The 14,479-nt window shown below is 40.4% G+C and overlaps 1 protein-coding gene across 1 annotated transcript in view; it reads right to left on the bottom strand.

The window, feature by feature from the left end:
* Nucleotides 1-14,158, bottom strand: part of Xkr4 (XK related 4) — a 466,651-nt gene extending 452,493 nt beyond the window's left edge. Inside the window, exon 1 of the mRNA XM_036178095.1 lies at nt 12,979-14,158. Within this exon, the coding sequence (XP_036033988.1) occupies nt 12,979-13,775 (797 nt within the window). The 5' untranslated portion in view covers nt 13,776-14,158. The remainder of the gene's footprint in view (nt 1-12,978) is intronic.
* Between the last annotated feature and the right edge of the window lie 321 nt (nt 14,159-14,479).

Below are 14,479 nucleotides of genomic sequence, written 5' to 3'. Positions count from 1 at the left end.
TGAGAATTTGTCTGTTCAGTGGAGAGCTATAAGGGACATAAGAATTAAGCTAACTGTACTCTCACATTTTAAAGTATAGAAGATAATAACAAAGCCAAGATTCTGTGTGTCTCCTACTTTCATCAGAGAAAACTTTATAGTTAGTCTTGACTAGTTCCCACTGGTGTCATAGTGAAAGCAAATGAGCATAGCTATTTGCTATTTGGTAGCTCTATGCACCTCAGAAACTCTATCCTTTTCTGGACTTCATCTGGGTGATCTTCAGATGGGAGTGACAAGCTGGATGATTTAGCATGAATGATCTTACAGGGTAAGCTACAGTGGTGATTGCAAAAATATCATCCTTATTATCTTCACCAAATAATGTTTACTGTATGCCAAAGAAGCCCACCATGCCACTAAGCTGAAGAAAGGCAGGAACCACAATAAGCTTCCACAACGGGGGGATTTATGTCTCCCAAAGAGTCAAAATACATTGGTAGGTAGTCTATTTTATGAACTCCATTGTTGACCTGCCTATGGAGAGAAATACCACATGGTCCTTCCCCTGGGCACTTCCAGTAAAGTCTTACTAGTTATTAGACTTCCCTCTCTTCCTTCCCGCAAGAAACTCTAACATTCTCAAGCCTAACAACATCTAATAGAAACAGAATGTAAATTTCAAATGTAATTTTATGTAATAACCATGATGTAAAAATAGGAAAAAGAGGGCTGGACATATAGGTTACTGTATGCTTAGCATACACAAAATACCACTGCACACATGCGCGTGCACACACACACACACATACACACACACACACACACACTAAAATAAAACAAGTGAAATTAATTTTAATCATATATTTTACTTAACACAATACATCTAAGGCATCATGAATTTAACCTATAACCAGTGTGAAATGATTAGTAGACATCTATTATCAATTTTCCATACCAAGTCTTCAAAGTCTCTGTGTGTTTGACACTCAGATCACATCTCAGAAGGAAGCAGATACATTTTAAGTGATTAGTAGCCATGTGTCAATGGTAGCTAACTGACCAAAAACCTATAGAGGTCCAGAGCCTAGGGCATTACCACAACCATCTTAATAAACAGTAGCTCTCCCAGTGAGGACTGAATAATCATGTCCTAACATCTAAGGGGTGGGGACTCTGACTACAAAAGTAATGAGATAGCAACACCACAGGTTACACAAAGAAGTCAGGGAGAAAGTACCTAGAACAGTAACATTTGTGGTATGGTCACGCTCCTCTATTCTGCTAATGTAAGTGGAGAAAACTGCTGTGTACACTCATACATGTATTGAGTCACCCCATTCTCAATCTCATTTCATGTTAATGTACAGACACAAGGCAGGAAAAAAGGCTCAGTGGACACATAAGTCTGCTGACACAAGTTCTATCCCTGGAAGCCATGTAAAATTAGAAGGACAGAACCAATTCCACAAAGTTGTCCTCTGACCTCCACGTGCATCTTGTGGCATGCTTGCCCACACTATCACACACACACATACACACATATACTATAGATGAGCTAACTTTGGAGCCAAAGACAGTTATGACGTCTGGATCTTCCATTTTCTATTAATGTCCAGTTCCAATTAGCCTTTCCTAACCACTTACTATGAAAGGTCCTTTCTTTGAAATAACAGGTGCTATCTCACACTTTTTTAACTCCTTATGCTTACTAGTCATCCGGGATCCCTTTCCCATGCAGACTGCCATTCATTAAATCCAGAGTGCAGCTGAGATTCTGTTTTCTGAGAAGTCCCCAAGGCCGCCCACAAGTCGACCTAGAATACCCCAGGAGAAAGGCCGCAGCTCTAGTAGTCAAGACAGATTGGGGAGGAGTGCTCACTCCTTAGCTACTAGACTTTGAAAGTATATTCTTTTCACATATTTTATTTATTATAATTTTAAGCAGATGTATGTGGATTAATAAATAAAGGCCTATTATTGATCAATTATTTTAGTTCTAGTCATGGAAAATGATGACAGTGACCAAGTAGTAATTCAGTCAAGGGGCTCTTAATGGCCTTGTGTGTTACCAACATTGTTAAGTTGGTGGGGTTCCAAGAGATTAGAAATTAACCTCCAGTTTTGGACTTGTTCTCAATGTCTAGACATGAAGAAATTATATATTGAGAGCAAACATCAGACCAATTTCCCTTTAGTTATACATTTTGAAGCACAAGAGTCATGTTTTGTATGTTGTTGCCCTTAACTTTGAATTATTACCTACCTTTACTAAAGGGTGAAGGGACACATGCACCATGGACTGCTCCTTTCAAAACTGCATTAAGTACAGACCACACACAAACACCAATTTTCAGCACAAAGAGATGTTTTATTTAAAAAGATAGAGATGGGTGGCTGGATCTGAATCAGGCAGAACTGGTTTTTAAGGCGAAAAAACAGAAGTCCTTGCTAGAATGAGTTGGTTAGTCCCGATTGGACATGTTGGTCAGTGTAGCCAAATAAGGAACTTTGGTCACTGGACCTTGGTAGTTAGCCTTAGGAATAAAAAAGCAGCCAAATAAGGGAATCTAATGGTTTATAAAGAGGTATGTGGGGGGCATAGGGGCAGGACTCACTAACACCATGTTTGGGCCTATTAGAGCATCCTTAACCTGCAAAGTCCAAGTGTGGAATACTCCAAACGCTAAAACTCTTCAAGTCCTGACCTGACACATGTGGAAACCTCAACCTCTGCATGTGGATAGTGTTCTAGTTTGCTCCTCTGTCATTACACTAAAACAACCTCATCAACAGCTGCTTGAGAGGAAAGGGTTTATTTAGCTTACAGGTTACAGGCTGTCATCAGGAGGCCAAAGTAAGAATTGAAGTCCTGGAGGCAAGGACTGAAGCAGAGGCCATGGAGGAGTGCTGCTTACTGGCCTGCTCCTAGGCTCTTGTTCAGCTTCCTGTCTTCTACAACCAGGACTGCCAGTGGTGGCAGTGCTGATACTGGACTGAGCCTTCCCACATAAGTCAACTATCAAGACAATGCCCCACAGACACGCTCACAGGCCAGTCTGATGGAGCAATTCCTTTACCTGGGATTCCTCTTCCCTGGTTTTTGTAGTTTGTATCAAGTTGACAAAAACGTCAGACAAGTAGCTAAGAGAGTTATACAATTTTTCTCTGATGCTTCAGGTATACCAATTTAGCTTCACAAATAAAATTATTCCAAAATACTGCATGGAATTGCAATCAGCCATGTGTATAAGGCATATTGAAAATATACATGAATTCTGTGTTTAGACTTGGACCCTTTCCCTAAAGTACCTCATTATGTATATGCAAATATTCAGAACTCCATTTTTAAAAAGATAACTCTAAACTACTTTTGCTATCAAATGTTTTGATTAAGGCACACTCAACTCTCACCACAGGTTTAAGCCTGGCCATTGTTCTATATTTTCTCTACTAATGATTTATATTGGCAGGACCCTATGAATGGTGATTTTTTTTTGCCTTCTTCTGATAACACAAAATCTTAAGTCAAAGAACCTCAGACAGCAGACCCCACTGGTACTCTCAATATCAACTCCATCTCATCAACCTGAACACTTCTACAACTCAAACTTTGCCTCTTTTGACAATAGAACACACTTATCTAAGAGGAAGTTGGCCTCTTAGATGAAGCCTTGCTCTATGCTTGTGGTAGTATAGTTTATTTATGCCTTCACTCTCATTTTCCCACTCTTATTTCTAAGATTTGCAAACTCACCTAGTTATGGAATAAAATTCTATTTTTGTTTATTTTTCTCATTGCTAATTTTTTTCTCCAGCTAATAGAAGTGGACCTATAAATAGCTCCTATGTGCCTATTAGCAAACCAGAAAATACAACTCAGTGATATTTTCTAAAATATTTGAACATGCTTATCTGATAAAAATAGCAAGCTCCTGCCTCCCTCCTCAGGTGATCTTAACCTTAAGGTAGGTAAATAATGTTACTTAAGCTAATAGTTGCTGTTGATTGCTTTTAAAATCGAAAAACATCTAATGTGTTCACTCTCATTAGCTGGTGCCAGGCTACTCTCAAGTCTTGAATGCATTTTGAACAAGACTATCATTTTATCAGTGAAAAACTCCAGCAGGTTGTTTTCGACTTCCACTTTTAATAGTAGTATATCCCCTAGAAATATAAAGTCCCAGGAGACACACTTCTCATTTGTGCTACAGTAGCAGCTCCAATGGTGATAAATTGTTTGAGGGGAGCCTTTTTCAATTGACCTACATTTTTTAAATGATGGCTATTAATTTTACTTTTGCAAAACAGGGAATTCATTAACAAGCTGAAAGTCTATTAAAACAAAAGAAACCTTCCCAAATTCTTTTCCCTGCCTCCCTGAAGATCATCTCTTCCTTATCACTGTCACAATGATACAATGCTTGTGCCAGGAACTAACGATTGGCATTATGGGAGTCTGCTGTGGGACCATTAGGCTCCAGCTGCCCCCTTGGATTTGGTTATTGACTCTCTGCCACAGGGTAAATAGAAAATCTGAGAAGAATTGAGCTTAAGACTCTGGTCTCTATTCTTAATTGTTGTCAAAGCTGCAAAGGAGAAAGGAAATCAAATTGTGTTTCAACATAAATGAATCTCTCATATTTGTAGCTCAGATAGGTGACTTCATCCCTCTTAAACAGAATATATTTTATGGGAAGTCAACACAAAGTCATCTAAAGGCTTTCCAAGACATACTCTCTGTCTATTCCACTTTTATACATGTGGGTGATTTTGCTTGACTCATCCTAACACACCCCACTATTGTGTTTGTTCATAGAAATCCCCTAGCACAGAAACACAAAATTGAACAAATAAGTGGAACCAGTTCAAACTGTTTACTTATGAATCACAAAGACTAGAACATAGAACATACTTTGACATAATACTCAACTCAGAAAATCCTAAAATAGGTGCTTAAAAGTTTTGCAACTTTTAAAATCTATAATGTTGGCATGGAATTGGAACATTCAGGAATCCAGGTACTTCCCACCCAAAAAGATTAATACATTGATCTTTTTCAGCAGAGGGCAGTATATCCTGGCATAGGCCTGGGTATGGTATCCTCATAGAGATCACATTGTCAGTGGCAGCATAACCCATGGCATACTTTTTAATTGTGAAGCAAATCAAGCTTTGGCAACGGTCTTCTTACTAGCATTGCAGATAATCCTTTCAAAGCCTGTGAAGCTCTGTTCTGATATATTAATGACAGAGCTCCAGCTGTACACACTATGTGTAGATGGCAATTTTGAATTCTCATGTCTGTATGGTATACATTTTGGAATTGGTGAATACAGCACTTTAAGCACCAATTTCAAATACTTAAGTTTGTGTTTTCATGGGAATGGTTTTATTTGATTGGAATTAAAATTTGAGAAGGACATAAAGTCAGGTGCATTGCAGTTTATGATTCCTTCTTCATGTGTAAGTCATATCAGTTCATCGAAGTTCTGACACCATTATGATAAGCTCTTAAAAGAGCTGTAAATCTCTTGAGACTTACAAAAAGAAAAGGGGTCTATCTCAAAGGTCCTGAAGAACTAATATTGACTTCCTGGTACACTCTGGGTATCAGATACAAAAGGATGCATAGCAAGAACAGAATCAGCATTTTAGACCTGGGAAGAATCTTAGATAATATTTTTTTTGATCAAGGGTATCCTTTAAACCAGAAACTAAAAATAAGAAGGATGAACTAGAAGATCTAAGCTTTGAGGCATTATGGAAGCTGTGCTATGTCTCATGCAAAGAGTTACACATGCCTCAAGATACATAGGTGGATATTCAGCTACTGTATGGCTAAACCATCTCATCTAAAGCAAATTTTAGTTAAGAATGATAAATGTAATTCTAAATATTCCCATAAGTGGCAATCTAACTATAAATTTATCCCCCTACTTGGAAGTTATAAAAAATATCTAATAGTGTCACTTTAGATAACCGATTTCTTTCTTTAGCCTTTCTTTAGAGTCTTTTACCATCAGCATTTTCTCTATACATATTGTGCATATAAAATTATAATTCATGATAGCCAAGCTACAAATTTTGTAAAAGAGATTGAAGCTCCCAAAGTGCCCAGCTAATTCCACATTGAATCGTATTATCAGATAAATATACATAAGACAAATAAAAACATAGTTCCCAAAGCTTCCCCATGCTCACTGTTCATTCAGTAAGAGTAGAACAGTAATCTGGACTACTAGATGCATTTTTCCCCTCTGAGAGTGACTATGAAAATGAAACTTAGCCCCCTTTCCCTAACACTAGCAATCTGAAAATGAATTAGGCTGATTTGTTCTATCCTTTCTAGAAAATGCTGCACCTTTCCCAATGTACTGTACCACTAGAGACCAGAAAAAGCAAATAAGCAGCAAGATCAGCTAAATACCCATAAAGAAGGGAGTTCAACATGCTTTATGGGAATAAAGATACCTATGTTAGAGTGGTCAGATTCATGAAGTATCCTGAGCAAATATATCAAGGGCAGCTGAGAATTTTTGAAAATGATCTAAGAACTCATCAAAACTGTAAACTCAGACTTGATAAATACTTTCTCATGCATGGCGTTGTATGCTACCTCACACTTTACACTGCAGAACAACAAATCCTGTCCTCAATCCCAAAGTCCAGTTAGTACGCCATATGACTTTGTGAAACAAGTCAAAGAAATGGTTAATCTGATTAGCTAGTAAATATGTAAGGACGAGTCATCATTGCACAGGCCATGTGTGTTATTTAGACTTATAGACTATCTGGTTCCTTATTTAGATTTTAAAATACAAAACATTTAATAGCAATTGTATCGGAAATCTAGTAAATAAGAATTTTTAAAGATTTATTTATTTTATTTATGTGCTGAGTATTTGTCCTGCATGTATGTCTGGGCATGACATGCATACCTGTTGCCAGTAGAGGTCGGCAGATCCCCTGAGACTGTAGTTACTGCCATGTGGATGCTTGGAATTGAACCAAGACATTCTGCAAGAACATTCAGTGCTCTTAACTACTGAGCCACCTCTTAAAACCCAATAAGACATTTTTTTATAAGTGACTGGTCAAAAACTTTCAAAATTACTGCCACCCAAACAATTGATGGATAATGTTCAAAACTGAGGGTACATACACTTAAGTAAGTGCTCTATTCAATCGCCACATTAGGACATGCTGAGATGCTATATAGAGGAATAATAAATATAAGATATTCACTCTCATGAAGCAAATATAGTTCACCATTCAAGGGAATGGAAATAATTTTGTACTTTCCTTAATTATTGAAAGAATACCACATAGATACAACCATCATATGGCTTATGTGTGAATTATTCCAACTCAAACAGAAACCCAAGTAAATGCACAGGGAGCTCGATGATCACATGTGAATTTATAGCTATCAGCTAACTCAGGGATTACTCAGGGCCATTGTAGGGAATTTTAATGCTCCAGGAAATGGAATGGGTCCACAGACTGATAGATTTTAAAGTGGCAAAATTGCTGTATTTTAGGACAAGGCCTTCTTCTTTTACCCATAAAAAGAATAAGTTAGTTTACTACATTTGAAGCTGAATTTAATGATGAAAATGGTCACAAAAGCTCATGCCTGGAAGACAGTCTTCCCCAACACCCCTCCACTGACAGCCAAAGTGTCTCAATCCTGTTGCTAACTAGCTTTTTCTCCCCATTGCTGAGACACCCCAATAAGAAAGTCACTGCTGATTTGTGGGTATGCTAGATTACATAATTCCTTTGAAAATCTTTTTTCATGGCTCCCATTCTTTTATTTTTCTGTCTGTTTTTGTTTTATTGATATAGATTCAAAAGCACTCTACCAGGAAAGTAACATCCTTGTCCTGTCCTACTCATTTTGCCAAAGTGTCTCCATGAAACTCCAGAGTCTCTTCCATCACAATCCTTCAACTTCCATCAAAGCACCCCCAGAATTTCCTATTTCTCTTCTACCTAAAATACCACCTTAACTTTGTTGGCCATTTTTGGCTTGCTTTCCTCCCTCAAATTGAAATTTTAAATTCTATCCTAGGATTTGCACAAAACTATGTGACCTATAGGGGATAACATTTACAAGTCTGTGTTTCAATTTCCACATGTGCAAAATGGAAGTACTACCTCAAATGAAAAATAGAACAAGGTTTTTAGTGATTTTGAAGTACTAGCAAACTTGCTCCTAACAGTGCAGAAAATATAAATTATATATGGCAAAGCCCATAATATCCTAGGGAAAAGCTCTTTAAAAACAACAAAAATGGCCCAAATACATTTTGGTCTAGAATTTCCTTTTGTATTTTGTATAGGTAGAGTTAAACAGTCTGTTTCTCTGAGAAATAACTATTGTGTTGAGTTTATTTACATGTTTTAATAATACCCAAAATCAGGCTTGTGAGGTCCATTTATTTTACGAATGGAAGAGACACTGTTGAATCAGAGGAAATACTGACATCTCTTCTGAGATTTTCAACTGTGAAAATTTGCTTTGAATAAAACAATGTTGTAACACTTTTGCAAACCACTGTCCTTTATAATCATTCAAAGGCTCCTCCTTGACTTTAGAATAAAATCTCATTCCTTTTTATTATCTAGTACAAAGAATTACTCAGTCTCTTCTCTAACTACTCTCCCCCAACCCTGTTTTTGGGTACACACAGTGTATCCTGTTCACTTTTTGCCTCCTAGCATTTATGCTTTGTTGTATTCAAGGCTATAATATGACTCATAAGGTTTTCTCATCAGTTAAACTTTCATACAGACATCTCCTGCCCCACATGAACCATCATGGTTATTTGAATTTTTATCACAGGACTTAGCCTTAATTTGATGTTATCTGTATAAATTCTGTGTTCCTCGTGAGAGAGCTGATGTATATTTTATTCATTTTAGGAAATCTAGTATCTAGAACAATGCATTGCACATGATAGGTACTCAATATAGGTTGAATGAATTAAATATGCACAAAGAAGGAACACAAATATACAAAAAATAGTCATTCAATGAAGCAGCAAAAGGCACCAATATTGTCTAAGCCATGCCAGGATTCAGGACTATTGCTGAATCAGTACAACACATACTTTAGAAGTTTACAGTGTGATCTCCGTTCTGCCTCCTATACCTTCCCTATCTCTAAGACCAATATCATTTACAAGTACTATCTGCACATTCACCTTCATTGTACCACATAATCATAAAGGCCACCATAGGAACATGCTATGCAGCCGGAACTTAATGAAACAACCAAATAAGACAGCAAGAGAAGTGCTATACTTGGACATGTGAGCATGAGTCTCTAGTCTGCCTTTATCTGACATGTGCCCACTGGAAAGTTTCCCCCACTGATCTGAACTGCATCATCCTTTCTACCTTGCCAATCTTAGTGTAGAAAATCATTTTTTTCACATATTGTTGTCATCACCATCCAAGTGTGCACAGGAAGTTAGCCAATGATTACAAATCTCGTTCTAAATGCTAGATACAGTATTCAGTATCAGGGTTACCCTGGAAAACACTTATCATTTGAAGCCAGTTTTCTTATACTGAGGGATATAACCATTCATTTTCAGTTTACTGCAAATTTAGGAGATTAAAAGGTGTGAATTTTACTGGGTGGTGGTGGCACATGCCTTTAATCCCAGCACTTGTGAGGCGGTGGCAGGCAGATCTCTGTGAGTTCGAGACCAGTCTGGCCTACAGAGCGAAATCCAGGACAGGAACCCAAACTATGTAGAAAACCCTGTCTTGAAAAACTAAAAAAGGTGTGAATTTAAGTTTCCTGGTAACATTACCATCACCATTTTTACCTAGGCTTAGAGATGGCATAGCATAACTTTTCTTTGCAGACAACATTATTATAGGCATAGTTAGTAGATATACCATTCATGCTTCTCACTGGCTGAGTTGCATTCTTAGTCATTCTGGAATTATATAAAGAGAATAATAAATAAGCATGCTCTCCTTCATTTGCAGGCACAATTCCTTAAATCTATGGTTGCCCTTTCCATGTGCTAGCAAAAGCTTCACTTCATTATTTTGCATGGCTCCTTCTCAACACCACCTCCTATTCCTTTAAAAGCTTCCATTAATTTCCAATTAGTAAACTTTAATTAAAATGAACATGTATCATCGCTTTTAGCAGTTGTATTCATAATGCTTGTATAATACATGCAAATTTTGTTCACAGTGTTTCAAATGGCTTATTTCAGAACAAACAAACACATGGATGCTATTTTTAAAGGTTTTTATCTACAGAAAGATTTTACACTCTGATCCTTCCCTAAAATAACTACAATTTCATGGCAATGCAATGAAAAGTCAGCAACATCGATAAAATAATCTATGTTATTCAATATTGTAGCAGGTTAAAACATGAATAATGACCTCTGAGCTTTAAACCAGTTGGTACCCTGGTATTACTGCAATATTTAAGTAGAGTTCATTTCAAAAGTAGAGCTGGAAGAGACCAAGGGATACATCTAATTTAAGGACCTATGGTGGTCTAACATATTACACTGTTTCTAATACAATAATCTTAGCTGAGTCCTTTTTACCATTTATTATGAAAGGTACCCCCACACTAAAGTTCTATTCTTATGTTTAACACAGAGAACAACATATCAGAATATATCTGCATGTTAAATTTCACAATCTTTCTCATTGTTTATAGATCTCTACATTATGTCAAAGAACTTAAAAACATGTTTTCAAAAAATAAAAATGGTTATTTTTAGAGTAGGGTTCTACCAGATTACCATGGGATTCCCCAAATATTTTGATCAAACAAAAAATGGGTCAAGTAACAATTCATATTTCCACAGTGGACACCTCATTTGACCATGATGAAATAGACCTGGTAATTCCAAAAAGAACAGTTCCACCCTGATGAGCCTATTATCTAAATAAACCTCAAACTCTCTCAGGAATATTTTGTAGGGACACTTAATAACAACGGAGCACTTGTTGGACAGCCTTTCTTCTTTCCACCTTCCCATTTGTGCCTGCCCTGTCATGCTCTCTGTTGCACCCACTGACCCAGTGGCTATTTTCTCACTCTATTTTCTCACTCTGATACTGTCTTCCACAGTTTTCCTACTCCTCACTTTCTGAATATGATTTCCTGGATCTAATAAACATAATAATTAAAATTACTCTTCAGTTCACTGAGTTTGATACCACATGCTTTACAGAAAATATCGTTCTGTAGGAGACATGCACAGTTTTTCAATGAATGTAACTAACAACTGTTTGCATTATTGATATGCAGATAATTAAAAGGAAGAAATATCAAAAAGTTTTGTAAACTTTTCATAATTTACCAAATAGTATGGTAAGCTCTTTGTACCACATTGTTAGATTAAAACTGCTAGTCATGTAATCCAAGCCACCAAATAGTCCCAGTAATTAAACAAGCCTTCTAGTTCTTCCTCGTAATTGAAAAGAATACCCAACTCTAGGTCTTCCAAAAGTATTCTGTGGGAACTAGAGCTGCCACAGTTAACTGGTGTTTTTAGAAAGTCTCCTTGAGTTTGAGATATGGATGTTTCCACATCAATTTGTCTGAGAACACACCATGGGTCACTTTTCCAGAAAGTATCTTCTCTAAATATTTTCCAAGGCAAGAGATCACTGCCTCTAGCCATGCTCACCCTGTTTTACAAATTGATCCTAAGAAGTGCAATAAAATTTATTAATTTACTCTGCTCAGATGAGAACCTTGCTGTTCACTAGAAAGAAAAGGAAGTTTGAGAATCTATTCTACAAATTCTCTGAACTGTTTCTTCATGGGATACTTCATCATGTCAATGACTTACAGTGTCTTTCATCATAAACAGAACTACATGTGAAAGCACTTGGTAGAAAGTGTACAAACATTACACTATGTATTTACTAAGTCATTTTAAAACCAAAGGATCTCTAAAGTATTAGCCTATATATTCTTTGACACACATATTTCTTATGTGTTAGACACTGCTTTCCAGAAAAATTAAGCACATAAAAGTCAAAAGAACAGATTTCTGAACATATTGTTCCATTACATTCCTATGTCCATGGGTGATATCTGAGGGATCCCCCAACTAGTTTAGTCTTGAACTTCAGTTTATAAGTGCAAGTAATAACTATGTAAAGAGACTCGGTAGATGGAGTGATAAGCAGCAAATCAACCAATGAAAATGCCAAGCGCAATTAAAGTTTACCCAATGTGCTTACTACCCCTTTTCCAAAGGTTCTCATTTACATGCGGAAGTTGACATGGGGATAGTATAAGGTAATAAAAAGTATTCTATATTAGTTAGGGTATCCTAAAGCCTGATCACTTGTACACACACACACACACACACACACACACACACACAAACACACTACATAAAATTGATAAAATTGTGTATATATCAATTGATTCATTCTATATATGTGACAGATCAAATATTTATTAACATTAATTTGAGCATAGGACTTCTTTAGCAGTTATCATTCAAGTGTGGGTACCTTTGAGCAGTAACAATTCCTGTTTAACTAGAATTAGTAGTCATACTCCCAGAACAAAGGAAAGCATACCAAGTGCAACACACCACAAATGCGAGATAAGGAAAAATGTTTTTTAGAAAGTGTGACAGGAATGCTCTAGTGATGAAATAGTGTGTCTACAATCTGGGGAGAAGTTGCAGCATATACAGAAAAGCTAGTTAGCCTGTGAGAAGATGTGATGCACGAGAGACCACAAACATGTCCATGCCCTTTTCTTACCTAACCTGAGCTGGGGTGGGGGGGAGAGGGAAGGAAGGAAAGAGAGAGGAAGAGAGGGAGCACGTTAGAAAAACAAAACAAACAAACAAAAAAAACAACGAAAGACTGAGTAGGCTTACTACCACAGTCATCTTGGACGGTTTCATGCAAAATCAGAGCAGTGAGCATATAGGAGCAGTAGTAGGCCCCTCGACCCCCATCCTGATATATTACCTCCAGATTTGCCCGAGCTGCAAAATGTGGATGAGTGACTGCAGGAGCCAGATGCAGAAGGAGCAGGACGCAGACCTGTGTTTGCCGCTGGTCCGGGTGGCCTCGTTGCTGTTGCTGCCGCTGTTGGTGGCGGCGATGTTGCTCTTGCTGGCGTTGGATGCTTGCCTCTGCGGCGTAGAAGGGCGAGTCTCGCCTTCCCCAGCTGCAGACCCACCACTGACCACCGTCTTGCAATCCGGTCCAGGCTGCTGGCAGCTGGAGGCCATAGTCGTGGCGCTGTCCTCGGTGCTGAAATCGTGCACAAACCAGCGGAAGCTGAACACTTGCACAGAGAGGGAGCCCAGCACCACGAAGAAGAGCGTCAGCCCAAACCACCAGCGCTGGCCGCGCAGGTAGTAGTCCACGGCGAGCCAGATGTCCGTTCCCACGTCCGCGAAGTACACAGCCACGGCGGCAAGGATCCAGAGGCAGTCCCACAGCGAGTAGCGCCGCTGCTCCCTTCCCAGGCGCAGGCACAGAGCTGCGGAGCCTGCCCCACCGCCCGGGCCGCCGCCGCCCGAGCCACCAGAGTCCGCCGAGCCACCGCTCCCCGTGCAGCAGCAGCAGCAGCGCGAGCAGCCGCCGCCGTCCGGGCAGCAGCCGGCCCCAGCCGCCTCCGGGTCCTCGGCTCCGGGCCCCGACGGCAAGCCAGGAGCCAGTCCTTGCACCGAGCCCGAATTGTCCGAGTTCTGCAGTGGGGTGAACGCCACGTCGCTGCTCTTCTTCATTTTCAGCCTCCCGTCTGACTTAGCGGCCATGATGCCTCGGCAGAGGAGGAGAGTCCTCTTTTATCTGACACCTGTCCCGGCTGTCTCCTCCTCCCGCCACCTCTTCGCCTCGCCCAGGCTTCCCTCCCGGCCGCGCCGCCCTCCGGCTCTGGCTCTTGCGCCCGCTTGCCCGCCGCCGCCCGCGGGGCTGGGCGCTGGGCCCGGCTAGCCGCACGTTCGGGGCCCGCAGGAGCGCCGCCTGGCTGCCTGCGCCGAGCCCAGCTGCTCGCGCCGGCCCGCGCGCGCCCCTGCCAGCCGCCCGCGCTCCGCGCCGTCCCGGCCCCGCGGCTGCAGCACGAGCCGCCGCGGCCGCCAGCAGCAGGAGCAGCAGCGGCCGCCCCGGCGCTCCTCGGACCTGCACATTCCTCTCCTCCCCTCGCGCGCGCTCCCTCCTCCCGCAGCCTCTCCTCCACCAGCTGACTCCGAGGGAGAGGATGACCTCATCCCTTCCCTTCCAGCTGCTGCCGCTCCCACCCCGGCTGGGGAGGGGCTAGAAGAAGGAGGGCCGGGAGGAGGGGCCGGGGCCGAGGGGAGCAACTGGGGGTGGGGGGGTTGCTGGCCGGTGCTGGACGCCGAGGGCAACAGGGCGGCAGTCGGAGGCCTAGGTTCGTGGAATTTCGGAGAGCGCTGAGTAGATTTAATCTACACTGTGGTGGTGGGAGTGGGGCACAGTTGGCCGAGTGGAGGAGTCTCAA

Source organism: Onychomys torridus, chromosome 2, assembly GCF_903995425.1.
Source record: "Onychomys torridus chromosome 2, mOncTor1.1, whole genome shotgun sequence".
Classification (NCBI taxonomy): domain Eukaryota; kingdom Metazoa; phylum Chordata; class Mammalia; order Rodentia; family Cricetidae; genus Onychomys; species Onychomys torridus.
Note: the sequence above shows the minus strand (reverse complement) of the source record. Positions and strands in the feature narration are given on the sequence as shown.